Genomic DNA, 19,138 nt, shown 5'->3' with positions numbered 1-19,138 from the left:
TTCCTGCCTCAGCCTCCCGAGTAGCTGGGATTACAGGTGCCCACCAGCATGCCCGGCTAATTTTTGTATTTTTAGTACAGATGGGGCTTTGCCATATTGGCCAGGCTGTTCTTGAACTTCTGACCTCAGGTGATCCTCCTGCCTCGGCTTCCCAAATTGCTGGGATTACAGGCATGTGCCGCGATGCCTGGCCTTGAATGTTCTTTCTATGGGAATCTACAAAAGCCAGCTTTTGAGTCTAGTGGCAGAAAACCTCTTCACTGTTTAGCTGTGCTGTGTGCTGGGCTTCAAGCCCAGCTGAAAAAGCTGTAGTATTTTATGTCAGTTGACTGTCTTGGAGAACTTAATGAGCAGTGGGCTGCAGTGATACTGTCAGAGTTCATGAGCGGTTTGAGGCTCTCAAAGCCTAGATACTGGGGTTGCACAAATACATCGGCTGGACTCACTATTTCTCTCGGGAGTCGGGAGGTGGAAAATGCTGTGATCTTACCTCTGCTCTTAATTTTACAGAGCTGTTACTAATGGTAAGAATGATTTCATATTTTTGTATTTTACTTCATAATTCACAGAGAATTTTAAAATCCATGATCTGATTTTATTCCCTCAGCAGTTCTGTGAAAAAGGCAGAGCAGTTTTCATATCTTCTGTTTTCGCGTGATTCTCTTGTGGCTCACAGAAGCTAAGAGCCTTCACCAGGGTCATAGGGTGAATGAGTCGCAGAGCTGGGAGTAGAGGCTCAGGCTTCTAGGGACCCTGTTTCTTCCTGGAATAGCTTGCTCTCCTGGCGCTATGCTCAGGTAACTGCGCATGCTCGGTTTGGTCTTTTGTAAATCCCTGCCCCATTTCGGGGGAAGTTCTTGGGAGGCTTCTATTCATTTTGGAGCATTTAAGTATCTTGTCCTCTCTCCCTCTTCCCAGATGCATGGGCATTTCTGCAGGCCCCCAGGCTGGCCCTTGTGCGTGGGGGCGTCTCCTGCCACCACGTTGTTTGCATGCCCCCTTCTGAAGGTGCTCTTCCCTGTATGGAGCCCCCTCGTCCCTGCCTCCACACTGCAGGCTGTTCGGTAAATGTTACTGACTCAGCATCGTTGTTTTCTAGAAATGGGATGGGGTATAGATGCCACATTCTTTTCTGTGTGAAGTCTGCGATTGTATCATCTTGCCTTCTCCGTGTGTGCTCCTTGAGGGTGTCGCTGTGCTGAGGTCATCTGTGTTCCCTAGGGTGCCTCCCTTGGAGTCCGGGCCATAGCAGACATGCAGCCAGTGCTCATGGCCTAAATGAGAGGAAGACCAACAGAGCCATTAAATCTGGAAAATGACAAGTGAGGGGAAGGAATTTTTATTTAAGGCATGTGAAAAAGAAAATTTTTTAGAAAAATTGACCTGTTTCTCAACTGGAGTTGAATTTCAGCTCAGAAAAGCAGCTGTGTGCCCAGAGGGCTTTGGGATTTCAGTTTGTGACAGATGAATTGAATTTGTTGTTGTATGAATGTATTATCCTTTTGTGGTTTTATTAGGCCTTTCTCCCAAATGGAAATGATTTTGCTATAAAAGTCACACTTCCTTTTTGAGAAGTATAACACTAATTGTATGGGATGGTCTCCCAAAAGATTACCTGCCAGGAACCAAACACACTGTCTCAGACTCACCGCCCCTGGTTTCTGCCTGTGCAGCTGCAAGGCAGAGAGGCACGCTCGAGCTGAAATCAAGACACATGTCTGCATCTTCTCTTTCTTGACTGCTGTTTCGTCTCTGAGCTGGCCTGCCTTCAACGTCTAGGAGCTTGGTGGGTGTAGACACATTACGGTATGGAGGAGGGATATGGTGTTGCCACAGCCAGGAGACTCGCTGAAGTCTCTGTTCTCTTCCTGCTCACTGCTCTGACTTTGTATAAGTCACATTTGTAGGGCTGTGCACAGCGGCTTACACCTGTAATCCCAGGACTTTGGGAGGCCGACCTGGGAGGATCTCTTGAGCCCAGAGTTTGGATCCAGTCTGGTCAACATGATGAAACCCCATCCCTAGAAAAAATAAAAATTAAAAAATTAGCCAGGTGTGGTGGCTCATGCCTGTAATCCCAGCTACTGGAGAGGCTGAGGTGCGAGAATCACTTGAGCCTGGGAAGTCGAGGCTGCAGTGAACCATCATCATGCCACTGCACTCCAGCCTGGTCAGAGCAAGACCTTGTCTCAAAAAAAAAAAACAAAAACAAACTAACAAAAACCCATTTGTAATAGTGGCAGTGGTTTAGTTTTGAAAGTTTGGAGAAAAGTTCCTAAATAACCTGTGACCATGGACAACTTACTTAGCCTTTCTATGCCTCAGTTTCCTCATCTATGAAAAATGAGAGAATATGGTACTGATCTTACAGGATTTCAACGAGAACCAAACGAGATCAAACTCAGAGCCTGGCACCTCGTGAGTGCACACTCAATGTTATTATTTCAACATTTTAGAGGAAAAAGAATGCTAATGGGTCATTATGACTAAACATAGTCTATCACTGGCGTTACTCATGGCATTGGAAGGAACTTGAATTCCATATAGATAGTGTGATGGAGAAAGTATTTTGGGCATTGGCAGTATTGATTCAAAGAACAAAGGACGTGTCTGTCCTGTGTGGAGAGCCGTTTCCGCTTGTTTCTTTAAATGCTATGGGAAAAGCAGTCGACCTTGTGCTCTCTGCCAGACAGCTGCAGTCTCCGCGTATTGATTTGGCCAATGGTCGCTCTCCTGTCATCATGGCAACAGCAGTGGAAGGGACAGCTTGTCTTGATTTGCATTTTCGTGTGTTTGTGCTATTTATAGACAATTACGACATGGAAGCCTGATTATGGCAAGCTGGCAAATTCAGCAAAACATGGAAAAACCTGTTAGCACAGTTTGCACGTGTGCGGGCACAGAGCAGCCAAATAAACACACATGTTTTCCTGTATTTTAAAAACTCTGGGGAAAAAAAAAAGGAAAAGACATTAAACCATTGCCCAGATGGCTTATAGAGCTAGAGCTTTTTCCTTGAAGTACGTGAGTATGGCTGTCAGACATGTGAAACCCCAAGCCGTCTTAAAACATCATTTTGATGCTACCCCCTACCCACCCTTTTTTTCCATTTGTAAGGGACAAGGATCCAGGAAGGAAAGTATCAGCTTACAAAGGCTTTTGTTACAATTAGTTGTTCATGTTCTTTCTTTTGGTATCTTATTCTCTGTTTACATTTTATTTTTATTTTTATTTATTTTTTTTGGAGACAGAGTCTTCCTCTGTCACCCAGGCTGGAGTGCAGTTGTGTGATCTCGGCTGACTCCAACCTCTGCCTCCCAGGTTCAAGTGATTCTTGTGCCTCAGCTTCCTGAGTAACTGGGATTACAGGCGTGTGCCACCACGTCCAGCTAATTTTTATGTTTTTAGTAGACACAGAGTTTTGCCATATTGGTCAGGCTGATCTTGAACTCCTGAACTCAGGTGATCTGCCTGCCTCAGTCTCCCAAAGAGCTGAGAATACAGGTGTGAGCCACCGCGCCCGGCCGCTGTTTCCATTTTGTAACACTAGCGTCACCCCAGTTTAGGGTGGCTTCTTCTTTCCTGTTTAGAATAGGGGTATTCTTCTTTCCTGTTTCCTGGTGTATTTTCCTCTACAGCATCGATCACTCTTTAACATACTTTTTGGTTGTCTGTCTCTACCTACAAAAATATAGGTTCGCTGTTATATCACCAGTGTCTGGCACGTAGATAGTCAGTCAATATTTGTTGAATGAATGAATGAATGAATGGGCTGAAAGAACCTTCTTCTTCTTTCTTCTGTCACTTCACACCAAATGCTTTTGGAAAATGCTATGTGAACAGGGATCGTAAGCAGGAGAGGTTACACACATGGCTGTGGGATAGCCCATCATCCTCAGATACTTGTCTGGAAGGAGGTGGAGTACATGAGTAGAAATGATACAAGATAACCTCTTCAGGAAATCAGCCAAGTGTCACAGCTTTTCACATAGGCGTGTGATGTTTGTGTATGTGTGTATGAAGAGCTGTCGTGGCCTAGAATCACAGGCCTTTAGATCCTTTGTACAGATAGAAAAGTAAAGGCCGAGGCCCAGGAGTGCTGCAGGCCACCGAGGTAGAGTCCCTGTCTGCCCTTCTCAGTGTCCGGTCACTTCTCACTGCACTCCCCTCTTTACTGCTAAAGCCACCTTCCCTGACTCTGAATGTGTAACCACGAGGGAGAAAATGTCCTCCAGGCTCACAGTTTGTGGAGAAAAAGCCCAGCAGCTGAAAATCATGTTCACAAAGTTTGTACCTAGAAAAAGTGGCCATTTCTATCATGTCTTTAAATTTCCCTGTTTCTCATACATTTTATAAGCAAGACAGTAGAAGGAGATTCGGGAACATCAACTTTAGAACAAGGGGGAAAAAATCAAACCTAGAGCATTCCAGTTTCTGTTTTCTTCTCAGTTTAGGGCTGAGGCACTTTAGCTTCCTGTCTAAGGGACTACTCAAATCTGATTAGAAGCCATTGTGGGCTGGTAATTATCCATAATTTTAGGAAGACAGATGCAGCACCAACTCTGTTCTCTAATAGCAGGCTTATTAATTTTAAATTTACATGACAGGAGAAGCAGATACCGAGGTGGGATAAGAGTTCAGATGCTTGGTCATTGATAGCTTTTTACTTCCACGTATCACATGGGGATTTGGGACCCAGGAAGCCCGTTGAGAACTGATGACTATCTGTCCCCTGAACAGCTGGGTTCTTTTTCATCCTGAGCTCAGAAAGATTGCTCCTACTGCAGACAGGGAAGACAGGTTGTTGACTGGTTAGAAATCATGGCAGGTTATTTTCTCGACCCGCAGTTCGCAGTTGGAAAGCAGAGCTATCAAAAAGTTGTCTTCTCCATTGTATTTCAAATCTGGGTGTTTAAAAAATTATGTAGGCAAATTAAGCATTTCTTTAATGGTAGCTGTGTGTGTGCTTGATGCGAATGAGAGGTACATTCCCTTGTAAAATCCCTGGGACTTAATAGGAAGATGTGAGCCTTAGAACAGAAGTTGGTTTTCTAGATGATCACGTAGATATGATGCTGAGCACCAAAGATGTTGATTGAAACGATTTAAAAAGAAATTTGTCTGAGTTCAGATTTTACACCAATATTTAGAAAATCAGCCAAAGAACTTGGAGGAATGTTCTCAGGCATCCTGTTCAGCCCCCTGCCCACATTGTCATAAAATCCGAGTGTGCGTACAGGGAGGCACATTCCTTTCTGTTCTCATGACAGGTCCTTCCCTGGCTCTGCACCTGCCTGTCATGCGTGTCCCTATGAAGAGACCACCAAACAGGCTTTGTGTGAGCAATAAAGCTTTTTAATCACCTGGGTGCAGGCGGGCTGAGTCCGAAAAAGAGAGTCAGCGAAGGGAGATAAGGGTGGGGCCCTTTTATAGGCTTTGGGTAGGTAAAGGAAAATTACAGTCAAAGGGGGGTTGTTCTCTGGCTCTGGCGGGCAGGAGTGGGGGTCACAAAGTGCTCAGTGGGGGAGCTTTTTGAGCCAGGATGAGCCAGGAAAAGGAATTTCACAAGATAATATCATCCCTTAAGGCAAGGACCGGCCATTTTCACTTCTTTTGTGGTAGAATGTCATCAGTTAAGGTGGGACAGGGCATTTGCACTTCTTTTGTGATTCTTCAGTTACTTCAGGCCATCTGGGTGTATACGTGCAAGTCACAGGGGATGCGGTGGCTTGGATTGGGCTCAGAGGCTTGACATTGCCCTCTTCCCTACCTCCCCTACCTTTTCCCTCCTGTGTGGTTCTCTCACAAAGTGAATGGCCTCAACCACAGCTTCTCTGCAGCTGCATCAGACTGTGGGGACAGGAGTGGTGGCTGCTGCAGGGCCTGCTGTCCCACGGAGCCCAGTCTTGCTTGCCGCTGCAGCCTGGTGATCATTTTGTACCTCAAGTATGTAATTCTACAGAACCAGAGCCAACATGCTGGGGATGGAGGCGTCTTTATCACGGTGCTCTGCATATTTTAATCTTGGGTAGAAAGTGTGGAAAAGTATGGGATACATGTGGTTTGATGTCAGAAGGACGTTGTGAACTTGACGTGGACTGAGGATATTCAGGTGCAACAGGCACCGCGGCTTCATTAAATGAGACTTCTCCATCTCCCTGCCAGGCACGCACAGGTGTATGGCCACATCTTATGTGTTATCCTTATTCTAGAGTGCGCCTTGCGTCATGCTTAAAGTTACATGATGATATTCTGCCTCATAGAGTAGGTCCCAAACCTCATTCAACACAGAAATGTACTCTTGCTATTCTACACAGAAAGCACTTTCATATACCAAGCGGGAGAGCAGTCCTAAAATCTGGGCTGGAATCACAGAAGGAAGGCTTTGGGAAGCAACAGATTCCCTAGTCCAAAGCTGGTTTTTGATGAACCTAGAAACAGGACCAAGAGAAGTGAATTTGCCTAAGGCCCTGACAGTGTCTCACGGTAGCATTTGAACCTAGCAGTTTCTTGACCTATTTCTTTAAATGATTAGTCATGCTTCCTCTGATTCCTATATAAACGTATTCCTCATTCATTCTTTTGTTTCAGTGAATTATTGCAGTGCTACCCCATGACAGTATTTGAGTCAAAATGTGGCAGTGTTTATCCCTTTCCAAGGTTTTTAGTTGCACAGGTTTTCAAAGTTCTGCTAACAGTTTCTTGTTGGTTGCAAGGTGTCCTTTCAGAATCCAATTGTGTGGTGTATTGATGTTGATTGTTGGAGGTAGTTTGGTTAGAACGTACTTCGAGTGGCTGGTGTGGGCCTGGGGGACAGTGACAGCTGCCTGCTTCATGGGCAGAGATGAAGTAATTGCTTCCTGGGAAGTACCATCCTCCTGGCCACACTCTCCAGCCCATTTCAGTTGTGTTGGTTTCCTCGCATCTGCACGTTTCTGGCTTCATGTGAGTCTCATTTATTTTAGCATATGACTTCAGGCTGTGGGGAAGAATGGCCATTTTAGCGCAGAGATGCACACAAAGGAACAACTGGCTAAATGTGAGAGAAGACATTCTTGGGGGGGGTTTCATTTCTTTTATTCTGTAACAGGCAGTCTGGGAAGCATTCTGGACACGTGACCTGCGCTGTCACAGTTCCTCCTTGCAGGATCGCAGATGTTTGGAGATTGTAGTGATAACTGTTATCATTGAGAATGTCATCCTCTCAGGCTCTAATAAGGCAGGATTTATTCAGTGTTAATTTGTTAAAGACAACTGTATTTCTAGCCAAATCCATGGTAGACATTTCTCCTGGCAGTGTTGCTAGGGGTATTCCCGTGGCTTAGTCTTAGGGAAGCACACGCCTTTAAATACTGCTGAAGAGAACCCAAAGCGCACTGGAGCACTTTTGCCTTACGGGGTGTTAGTCACTGATACACATCTCAGTCAGACCTGATGGATTCTTGACCCCTTCCTTTCTTAATTTTTTAATTTTATTTTTAATTTTTGTTTTTTAAGAGCACAATCCCTCAGGTGGCCACCATGAATCTCTGGTGTTTTCAGCTGGTTGAAGCCTATTTGCCGTCTCTGGTTCAAACATATTCGAAACCTGATGATGCTTCCCTCGGTTGTTCTGCTGTGTGACCTCCGCCCCCGCAGGGTTCAAGAGTGTCAGAGCTGGGAGCCGCCTTCACAACTACCAGGGTTTCCGGAACCTCCTTTATCTAGCCCTGGTGACGGAAGAGATGTCATCAGAGGTGAAGGCTTATTGGTTTACATGCCATTGATAATGAACGAGGAGGTTTTCTTTTATATAAGGGGAGCTTCTTATAATGTGCTTTAGTAGGGTAAAGAAGCTTTTGACGTTTGCTTTCTCTGGAAGGATAATTTGTGATCCTGCCCTTGCTTTCAACAAAAATATAATTTGCATACCAGTGCATGTTGTGTTACTGAGCACTGGCTGACAAATGGTTCTTAACTCGTCATTCACTCAGTCATTCTTTCTTGAATGGCACATGTATGCCAACCGTAGTAGGAACTTGCTAGGCTCTAGGACTAACCCTTATGAAACGGGGGTCCTGGGGGAAGCAAATGCATATAACTATAAACATTTGTGGGGATATCAGAGGGGGTGCCTATAGGTGCAATATTTCGTTCATTCATTGTCCCATCTAGGAGGTTTTGTGTCTTAGCAGCGTGTTCCACAGCAACACATCCCTGTATCAAAACATTCATCATATTATTTTGAAATTCTCTGCTTAGGTATGTATTTTTCCCACTAAGTTTAGAACTGGTTAAGGACAGGCTATGGGGTACGAAATATATGTACACACACACACACAGATATATATATTACCATAGTAAATATACAATATAGATTTATATATACACACACGTATATATTTCTCCCTCTCTATATATACACAAAACACACACACACACATATATACACACACACATATATATGAAATACACACACACACACACACACACTTCTGCCAAGCACAGAAAGTCAAAACTAGGCAAGGGTTCTTTAAGTGTTCATGAAAAAATAGATGTGCTTAGTTAAGAGCGTCCTTAAGTTGCCAGGGGAAATACAGGATGGATTCACAAAGGGAGATTTTTTTTCTTTCTTTCTTTAACTCTTTTTTTTTTTTTTTTTTTTTTTTTTGAGACTGAGTCTGGCTCTGTTGCCCAGGCTGGAGTGCAGTGGCCGGATCTCAGCTCACTGCAAGCTCCACCTCCCGGGTTTACGCCATTCTCCTGCCTCAGCCTCCCGAGTAGCTGGGACCACAGGCGCCCGCCACTTCGCCCGGCTAGTTTTTTTGTATTTTTTAGTAGAGATGGGATTTCACCGTGTTAGCCAGGATGGTCTCGATCTCCTGACCTCGTGATCCGCCCGTCTCGGCCTCCCAAAGTGCTGGGATTACCGGCTTGAGCCACCGCGCCCGGCCTCTTTCTTTAACTCTTGAATTCGAAATAATCCAGACTTATTGAACAGTTGCAAAAATAGTACAGAGAATTCCCGTATGGTCTTCCCTCAGATTCCCCAAACATTTCACCCCATTTGCACTTTCTTTTTCTCTTTCTGTGGATATAATTTTTTTTTTTCTGAAATGTTTGAGAGTGGAAGGTAGAATGCAGGGCAGGGTGAAAGGCGGAAGGAGAGAGTTGGGTTGGGAGGCTGTTTTTTTTTTAACCTTCTGAGATGGAGTTTCGCTCTTGTCATCCAGGCTGCAGTGCAATGGCACGATCTCGGCTCACTCTAACCTCTGCCTTCTGAGTTCAAGTGATTCTCCTGCTTCAGCCTTCCGAATAGCTGGGATTACAGGCACCCACCACCATGCTCGGCTAATTTTTTGTATTTTTAGTAGAGGGGTTTCACCATGTTGGCCAGGCTGGTCTTGAACTCCTGACCTCTGATGATCCACCTGCCTTGGCCTACCAAAGTGCTTGGGATTACAGGTGTGAGCCACTCTGCATGGCGATTGGGAGGCTTTTACAGTAACCCAGAGTGCTATGATGAGGGCTGGACGTGGTTGGAAATGATGAGGAAGGTGAGAAGGGGTTAGGTCTGGCATTTATTTTGAAAGGAGAGTCTCTCTCTTGGATGACAAGAGAGAGAAAAAGAAGTTTTAAGGATGATGTCAAGGATTTTGGCCTGAGTAACTGGAAGGCTAGAGATGCTGTTATTGGGATCGGGAAGACTATGGGAGGAGTGGGTTATAGCAGGAGGAATCAAAAGTGCATTTTGGGCATGCTAAATTTGAGGTCCAAAAAGAGATGTAAAGAAGTGTTGGCTGGACGCGATGGCTCACCCCTGTAATTCCAGCATTTTGGGAGGCTGAGGCGGGCAGATCACCTGAGGTCAAGAGTTCGAGACCAGCCTGATAATTATTAAAATTGATCATTGATGTTTACTAATTAATCATATTATTGCTCCTAATATCGAGGGAGTGTACACCTACCTGTGATGTTGTTCCTAATATCCAGGGACAGAGAGCATGATCTTAGTTTTAATATCGCAGTAGGTGTACACTCACACTGTGACACTGATCCTAATATCCAGGGAGTAAAGTATGACATGATTCCCAACATAGCAATGAATGGACAGTCACCCGGTGATATTGCTCCTAATACTCATGGAAGAAGCGTATGATATTACTCCCAATATCGCAGGGAGGGTACAGCTCTTCTGTGATATGGTTCCTAGTATCTGGAGGGGGAGAGGATGATAATAATTCCAGTATCGTAGGCAGTGTTCACCCGCCCTGTGATATTGTTATTAATATCCTGGAAGGGAGAGGATGATATGACTCCCCATAGAGCAGGAGGCGTACATCCTGGGATATTATTCCTAATATCCATGGAGAGGAGAGGCTGATATTACTCCCAATATGGCCGTGGGTGTACATCCATCCTGTGATATTCTTCTTAATATTCCAAGGCTGAGAGGTTGATATTACTCCCAGTATCGCAGACACTGTAGACCCCCGTGTGATACTCTTCCTGCTATCCGGAAGGGGAGAAGATGGTATTAATCCCCATATCACGGGAGGTGAACACCCACTCTGCTATCTTTCCTAGTATGCAGGGGGAGAGAGGATAATATTATTCCCAATATTGCAGAAGATGTACACGCCCCCCCATGATATTGTTCTTAATATTCCAAGGCACAGAAGACGATATTACTCCCCATATCACAGAAAGCATACACCCCCCAGTGATGTTGTTCCCATGATCCAGGAGGGAAGAGGATGATATTACTTTTTTTTTTTTTTTTTTTTTTGAGATGGAGTCTCGCTCTGTCGCCCAAGCTGGAGTGCAGTGGCTGGATCTCAGCTCACTGCAAGCTCCGCCTCCCGGGTTTACGCCATTCTCCTGCCTCAGCCTCCCAAGTAGCTGGGACTACAGGCGCCCGCCACCTCGCCCGGCTAGTTTTTTGTATGTTTTAGTAGAGACGGGATTTCACCGTGTTAGCCAGGATGGTCTCGATCTCCTGACGTCGTGATCCACCCGTCTCAGCCTCCCAAAGTGCTGGGATTACAGGCTTGAGCCACCGCGCCCGGCCCTCGGATGATATTACTTTCAACCCCTGCACCCTGCAATGCTCTCACCCTGCAACACCGACACCCAACTGAACCTGACATGGAACCAGAGGTGCTGGCTGGGGGTGTTCATTGCTTCTCTTTTCTCCCTTGCCAGACTCAGTAGAGGAAGCTGAGACCGAGCAGCCGCAGGAACAAGGTGGATTTTGCGCGTGGCTCAGGCTTCCTCTGGTTATGAGCTGGGCCTTGGGGTAACGCGGGGGGTGGTGACAGAGCTGAGTACGGTGGGCATTGGATGCGACAGTCACCCCTCTGTGGTGTGGGCTGGGGGCTTGGAGGATGTCGCCTGAGGTGGGCCTGAACCTCCCGTCTACTCTGGCACTGGAGGCCGTGGGGTCCCACACTTCTTCCGATGAACATGCTGACCCCTGCCTGGTCCCCGACCGAGGTGGGGCATCCTTTCCAGTGCTGGGGCCCACATATAGTTGTGGGTTCCTTCTTCATGACCTGGAGAAGCTGCAGTTCACCCTGTGCTCTGCCTCAGAGATGGGAGGCCACACTGCCCTCAGCGGGTAGCAGAATTCAGAGCCTTAGGTTGCAGGGGCCTCAACTGATGTCCCTGAAAGGTCTGCTCCTTCCTGAGGGGCTGATTCAGGGAGGCCCTCCCGTCTCCCCTCTGCAGCTCTGTCTCTTCCCCTCAGGGTCCACATGTGGACAGCCTGGTGATATGGACGCACCAAGGGCTCTTGGAATTTCCCGGGGAATGGGACCATCCCAGTACATTTGGGATGCAGGCACAAGGTTCCAGAGGAGGCCTGGGAAGCCAGTGGGGAAGGGAAGGTTGTTGTAGGTTTGCCTCAGGGAGGGGGTGGTTCCACCCTCTGCCAAAGTCTCTGGAGCAAAGGCACGTGGCTCTCCAGCTGCCCCGGAGGCCAGGGTAGTGGCTGGGAGGGGCTGTGTGCAGAGTGTGCCAGGCCCCACCCACAAATGGGGCTTGTAGGGTCCTGGGGTGGCAGAGACTGAGCGTAGGAATGTGAGCTTCAGGCCACAGAAGCCACAAAAGGGTGAGTGGCGTGATTGTGGGGCAGCACTTGGCACCGGGTTAGGGAAGTCTCTTTAGTCTAGAACCAGAGGGTTGAGAGGATTTAGTCAACTAATAGGTGGTGGATGAGGGGCTGGTGGTGGAGGAGGGGCTGGTGATGTAGCCTGTGTGAAGGCCCAGGGTTGAGGGAGTGGGGGTGAGTGAGCGAGGATGAGTGGGGTGTGAGTGCTGGTGAGCGGAGGTTTCATGGGGTGAGTGAATGAGAGTGTGAGCGGGGATGAGTGGGGTGTGAGTGGGGTGTGAGTGGGGGTGAGTGAATGGGGTGTGAGTGAACAGGAGTGTGAGCGGGGATGAGTGGGGTGTGAGCGGGGATGAGTGAGTGGGGTGAGTGAGTGGGAATGTGAGCGGGGATGAGTGGGGTGTGAGTGGGGGTGAGTGAGTGGGAGTGTGAGCGGGGATGAGTGGGGTGTGAGCGTGGGTGAGTGAGCAGGGCTTATGCAGGGAGGTGCAGAGTTGGGAGCGGGTGGGTTGGGTGCTGGATGGTGAGAAGCTCTTCTGGAGAGCTAAGCAGGGCCTGGGGCCTCAGGCTGTGGCTTGGCCTTTTCCCCAAGAGCACTGGGGAGCCATGGGGTGCTATCGAACAGTCACTGCAGACTGAGCAGTGAACGGACAGTAGGTGGGCAGGGCTGTCTGAAATCTAGGCCGCAGAGGATAGATGAGGAAGTTGAGTCCAGGAAAATGGCTGAGTCGAGGGATACTGTTGTGGGTCCCCTCTGCCTTGCAGCGCTTTGTCATGGCATAGTGAGACCACTCAGAGGTGCCTCCTGTGGCCTGGACCAGAGCCCCAGGGGCTGTGACCAAACCTGCCCATTTCCCAGCAGAGGCCTGGCACCCACTCCTGGCCCTAGGAGGGATGAGATTTTGGAAAGGACCGTGTGAAGGGGCCCTGGTCCCACATATCTGCCCAAGGAGGGGTGGGGGGTTCTGACCCAGGCTTCTTCTCCAGGGGCATTCTCTGACTGGAAGGAGACCCTCCAGGAACCCAGCGCCCCAGCCCCCACTGCAGCCTCCGGTTGCTCCTGGCACAACAGCCTGTGACACCTCCTCCTACGAGGCCCTCCCCGGGGTGCTGGGGGATTCAGACTCGGAAATGCAGGCCAGGGAACGGGGATCATGCTTCCCTGTCTCCCCACCCTGCGCTGAACGGTCGAGGAGACCGAGGGCGGCGCTGATACCCCACATGCTTCCTTGGGGTCATTTTTGAGTCACTTTCGGTAGTTTGTGTCCTTCTAGGAGTGTGGCTGTTGTGTCTGGATGGTCTGATTTCTTGGTGTACAATTGTTCATGGTGTTTTCACGGAATCCTTTTATTTCTGTCAGGTCGGCAATAATGTTTCCTCTTTCATTTCTGATTTTAGAAACTTGGGCTTTTAATTATTTATTTATTTATTTATTTTTATTAAAGATGGGGTCTCATCATGTTCCCCCAGGCTGGTCTTGAATGCTGGCCTCAGCGATCCTTCCACTTCCGCCTCACAAAGTGCTGGGATGACAGGCATGAGCCATGGTGCTCAGTCTCTGATTTTAGTCATTTGTGTCCCGTCTTTCTTTTCTTGGTTAGTCTGGTGAAAGATTTGTCAATTTTGTTATTATTTTCAAAAAACCCACCTTCGGTTCTGTCGATTATGTCTTGTTTTTCCATTCTCTGTATTTTTACTTCCCATCTCCACTCTCACGTTTATTATTTTCTTCCTTTTATTCACTTTGCGTTTAGTTCTTTTTCTAGTTTCTCAAGGCGGAAGGTTAGGTTTTTGATTTCAGATTTTTCTTTTCTTTGAATGTAGACATTTGCAGTTATAAATTTCCCTTTCAGCACTGCCTTAGCTGCATCTTGGAATTTTTGATACGCTGTGTGTTTTTTTTTTTTTTTTTTTTAAGACAGAGTTTTGCTCTATTGCCCAGGCTGGGGTGCAGTGGTGCAATCTTGGCTCACTGCAACTTTTACCCAGATTCAAGCCATTCTCATGCCTCAGCCTCCCGAGTAGCTAGAATTACAGATGTTTGTGCACCACCCCCCCCCCCGCCTAATTTTTTTTTTTTTTTTTTTTTTTTTTTATAGAGACAGGATTTCACCATGTTTCCCAGGCTGATCTCAAACTCCTGGACTCAAGCGATCCTCCCGCCTCAACTCCCACAGTGCTGGGATGAGAGGCGTGAGCCACCGCGCTGGCCCGGGCTGTGCATTTGTTTGCATTCTTCTCCAATTAGTTTTCGGTTTCCCTGATGGTCTCTTTGACTCACTGGTTGTTTAGGAGTGTGTAATTTCCACATATTTTTGAATTTCCCACATTTCCTTCACTGTCGATTTCGAGTGTTCGTGCCAGTACAGCTGAAGAACACCTCTGCTTTGGTCTTAGTCCTTCTCCATTCACTGAGGCTCATTTTGTGGCCTGGCACATGGTCCGTCATGGGGAATATCCCATGGGTACTCGAGAGGACGGTGTATTCAGCTGTTGTTGGGGGGCGTGTGTGACAGATGTCCATTCGGCGTACCTGGTTTCCTGTATTAATCTCCGGAACGTTTCTCACGCTAGAAAATCAGAAGCTTTCCACTGTTCCCAGCGCCCTGGCTTTGGGAGAGGCCAGTGAGCCTGTGGCTTGGGAGCCTGGTTGCATGAGAGAAGCATGTGTGGGAACGCCAGGGGCCGGCTTTGAACCCCATTCCCCCAACATGATGCCGTGTGTGGCAGACATGACGCTTGGCTTTGCTCTCTGCGAGTTCCATCTGTGACAGGGCCTACTTGTGCCCCTGGCCTCATCAGCTCAGGCTGAAGGTGGCCCTGGTCCTGACCAGAGGGACTTTGTGAAGGAGAAATAGATGGCCTGGTGCAGGGGCCGAGCCTGGCCAGGATCTCAGCCCTGGGAGTTGTAAAGAAGGCCGGCCTGTACCATGAGCATCTGTACCAAGCTGTGCCCATGTCACGGTGTGCTTGGCATCTGCCCTTGCACAGGTGCATGGCCTGTCTGCGCTCAGGCTCCCCGCCTATGGGACCCAGGCTCACAGAGGTGAAAGAGGCAAGCATGGCGCAGGGGCCTCCGAGAACAGCCAGCCTCGCTTCAATGCTGGGAGACTAACATCTTCCATTTTGTCTTCTGCCCAGGCCAGCTGCGGGCCGTCCAGTGGCTGTGCTACTTCTACAGCGTCATCATGCCCAGGAAGGCCCAGTGTGTCCTCTACCACAAGCTCCAGCTCTCCCTGACCCACAAAGTGGCCGACAAGGTGCTGGAGGGGCAGATCCTGGAGACCATCAGTCAGCTCTACCTGTCCCTGGGCACGGAGTGGTAAGGGCTGGCTTTGCAGTGGTGGAGGTGGGGGCGGGCAGGGCAGGGAGGGGGGCACAGGGAAGCTGGCCCAGGGCGCCAGCAGCCCCTCTCCTTTTGATCATTTGGTTCTTTGGCATCAGATGCTTTGAGCTGGTGGGCCTGGGGTCGTCCCAGGGCTGCTGCTGGCCCGTGAGTCCCAGCTTGAGCCTCCCTTGTTGGGTCAAAGGTCATCTCAACCCCAGCAGAGGCAGTACGTGCACTCTGGGCTGTTCTTCCTATTATGGTGGCTTTTGTCATCTGATCTTTGCCTGCCCTGAATCTTCACTCCTGGCCTTCATCTGTCCCCTTAAATGTGACCACAGCAGCCACCTGTGGCTTCTCTCCCACAGAAGACAAAGCCAGTTGTTTCACCTCCTTCCCTGGGGCAGGGTTTCAAGGTCTCATGTCCCATATGTGGCCTACTCCCCTTCCCCCAAGCATCCTGACCTGGTGGGGTAACCATGGCCCTGGCCACCCCACCCATAGGGCCCAGTGACATTGCTGCAGTCACACCCCCTCGAGTGTTGGACTTACTGAGAGAGCAGGGAAGGAGCCAGATTCCATGGGGACCTGGGAGACTGGCTCCAGTCTTGGCCTCAGGTTCACAGAAGGAAAATGGGCCAGTGTGCTAGAGCTATGCTTCGCAAAGTGTAGTCCCTGGACCAGTAGAGCAGCATCCATGTCACCTAGGAGTTTGTGGCAAGTGGGAGTTCTAGGGCCTGCCCCAGGCCTGTGGAGCCGGAAGCTCTGGGGGCAGGGCCAGCAAGCTATAAGGACAGGCCTCCGGGTGACTGTGATGCCTGCACACCTTGAGAATCATCGGCCCAGATAGCCTCTGAACACTAACGGCTCCTGGTGCATCTGGAGAAGACACAGGCCATGTCTGGGAGGCAGGGGAGATGGACTAGCACACTCCTCCTGCCACAGGGCAGCATGATGCTTGATTCCCTCAGAAGGATGTCCTTCATCTTTTCCATGCCGTGTGTGTTCACCCTGGCCCTCCCAGCAGCCTGGGAAGGGCAGAACACTGCACACACAAGAGGGCTGTTCCTAATCTGCACATTCCAGTTCATCTGTCGCCAGACCCACGGGAGGAGGCAGACTGGTTCCAGGAGGATGAGAGCCCTTGTTCTGACACCTGCGTCTGATTCCAGGGCCTACAAATCCGCTCTGGACTACACCAAACGAAGTCTGGAGATTTCCATTGACCTCCAGAGGAAAGAGGAGGCGGCGCATGCCTGGCTGCAAGCAGGGAAGATCTATTACATCCTGCGGCAGAGCGAGCTGGTGGACCTGTACATCCAGGTGAGTGACAAGGGATGCAGGAGGACCCCTGTGCTGTTCACTCTCTGTCCATCCACCCATCCATTCATCCTTCCATCATCTATCTGTTTACCTGCTCATCCTTCTATCCATCAATCCATCATCTATCCATCATCTTCCCATACACCTGTGGGTCCTTCCATCCATCCATCCATCCTTCCATCATCCATCCATTCACCTGTTCATCTTTCCATGCAACCATCCATTCATTCACCTCTCCATCCATCTATTCACCTGTTCGTCCATCCATCCATCCATCCATCCTTCCATCTTTCCATCATCCATCCATCATTCTTCTGTTCACCTCTTGGTCCGTCCATCCGTCCATCCTTCCATCTTTCCGTTATCCATCCAACCATCTTCCATCCATCCATGATCCATCCATTCACCTGTCCGTCCATCCATCCATTCATTCATCATCCATCCTTTTATCATCCATCCATCCATTCACCTGTTCATCCATCCCTCCATCCATTCTTCCATCCTTCCATCCTTCCATCCTTCCATCATCCATTCACCTGTTCATTCTTCCATCCATCCATCATCCATCCATCTTTCCATCATTCATCCACTCGCCTGCTCATCCTTCCATCCATCCATCCTTCTATCATCCATCCATCCATCCGTGCATCCATCATTCATTCATTCCTTTATCATCCGTTCATTCAGCGACCATCCATCCACCTGTTCATCCATTCATCCATCCATCCATCCTTCCATCATCCATCCATTCACCTGTTCATCCTTCCATCCATCCATCCATCCATCCACTCATCTCCTGTTCATCCTTCCATCCATCCATTTATCCATTCATCCATCCATCCTTCCATCATCCATCCATTCACCTGTTCATCCATCCATCCATCCATCCACTCATCTCCTGTTCATCCTTCCATCCATCCGTCTTTCCATCATCCATCCATTCATCTGTTCATCCTTCCATCCATCCATCCATCCTTTTATCATCCATCCATTCACCTGTTCGTCCATCCATCCGTCCATTCATCCATCAACCATCCATTCACCTGTTCATCTTTCTATCCTTCCATCCATCCACCATTCATCCATCTGTCCATTTATCCATTCATCTGTTTATCTTTCCATCCATCATCCATCCATCTGTCCATCCCTCCATCCACCATTTATCCATCCTTTTATCCATCCATTCACCTGTTGTTCCATCCATCTGTCCATCCTTGCATCATCCATCCATTCACCTGTTCATCCATCCATCCATTCAACCATATATCCATCCATCCACTCATCTCCTGTTCATCCTTCCATCCATCCATTTATCCATTCATCCATCCATTCATCTGTTCATCCTTCCATCCATCATCCATCCATCCATCCTTTTATCATCCATCCTTCATCCATTTATCATCCATCCATTCACCTGTTCATCCATCCATCCGTCCATTCATCCTTCCATCAACTATCCATTCACCTGTTCATCTATCCTTCCATCCATCCACCTGTTCATCCTTCCATCCATCCACCATTCATCCATCTGTCCATTTATCCATTCATCTGTTCATCTTTCCATCCATCCATCATCCATCCATCTGTCCATTCATCCATCCGTCCATCCCTGCATCCATCATTTATCCATCCTTTTATCTATCCATTCACCTGTTGTTCCATCCGTCCGTTCATCCTTCCATCCATCCATCATCCATCCACATATCTATTTATCCATCATCTATCCATGCTTCCATCATCCATCCATCCATTCTTCCATCATCCATCCACCCACCTATCTACCTATTAATCCATCCCTCCATTCATCTATCTGTCCATTTGTTTATCCATACATTCGTCTATCCACCATCTATCCATCCACATGTACATACATCATCTACCCTCCACCCATCCATACATTATCTACCCACCCATACATACATACAGACATACACACATCATTCCATCCATCCATCCATCCATGCATCCAAGCATTAATCTAGCCACAGGCCCATCCTTCCATCCATGTGTCTACATCTTCTCATCCATTCATTCATCCATCCACTCATTCCTAAACCACTGCTGAGCACCTGTTGTGTGCCTTTTCCCTCCCTCCAACTGGTTCCCTCACATCCTCCCCCAGTGGCCAGCATCTTTTCCCTGAGGGCAGAGGCGTGGCCCCTCACAGTGCACAGCATCTGCGGGTATACAGCACATGCTCAAATAATGCGACCACTCAGTTAACACACAGAACTTGCTCCAAGCGACACGTGGCACATCTCCTTACAAAATGAATCTATCATAGTGACTGTTTTCAGAGGCTTTCCCAAACACAGTGTGATCTGGAACAAATTGTGAAGCCCACGAGCCTGGTGAAGTTTTCATTATTGAGCACCTGCTGTATACCTCCTTGAGCTGAGGAG

At 48.3% G+C, this 19,138-nt stretch overlaps 1 protein-coding gene and 1 long non-coding RNA gene across 4 annotated transcripts in view; one reads left to right on the top strand and one right to left on the bottom strand.

Annotated features, from left to right (window-relative positions):
• LOC139361025 (SH3 domain and tetratricopeptide repeat-containing protein 1-like) overlaps positions 1-19,138 on the top strand; it is a 49,263-nt gene that overhangs the window by 29,574 nt on the left and 551 nt on the right. The window contains exons 1-4 of one of the 2 annotated variants that reach the window (XM_071089517.1): positions 27-524; positions 11,185-11,226; positions 15,230-15,410; positions 16,586-16,736. In XM_071089517.1, coding sequence (XP_070945618.1) covers positions 15,277-15,410; positions 16,586-16,736 — 285 coding nt within the window. In that variant the 5' untranslated portion in view covers positions 27-524; positions 11,185-11,226; positions 15,230-15,276. Of the gene's footprint in view, positions 1-26; positions 525-11,184; positions 11,227-15,229; positions 15,411-16,585; positions 16,737-19,138 lie in introns of those variants that run through there. The other variant, XM_071089518.1, reaches the window with a different exon arrangement.
• LOC139361026 (uncharacterized) overlaps positions 7,474-19,138 on the bottom strand; it is a 570,651-nt gene continuing 558,986 nt past the window's right edge. Inside the window, exon 5 of one of the 2 annotated variants that reach the window (XR_011618607.1) lies at positions 7,474-7,709. This is a non-coding gene — a long non-coding RNA (uncharacterized lncRNA). The remainder of the gene's footprint in view (positions 7,710-19,138) is intronic. The other variant, XR_011618606.1, reaches the window with a different exon arrangement.

The sequence above is a fragment of the Macaca nemestrina genome (genome assembly GCF_043159975.1).
Source record: "Macaca nemestrina isolate mMacNem1 chromosome 4 unlocalized genomic scaffold, mMacNem.hap1 SUPER_4_unloc_1, whole genome shotgun sequence".
In the NCBI taxonomy this organism is placed as follows: Eukaryota; Metazoa; Chordata; class Mammalia; order Primates; family Cercopithecidae; genus Macaca; species Macaca nemestrina.
The sequence above is the reverse complement of the archived record's forward strand: the minus strand, read 5'-3'. Positions and strand labels throughout refer to the sequence as shown.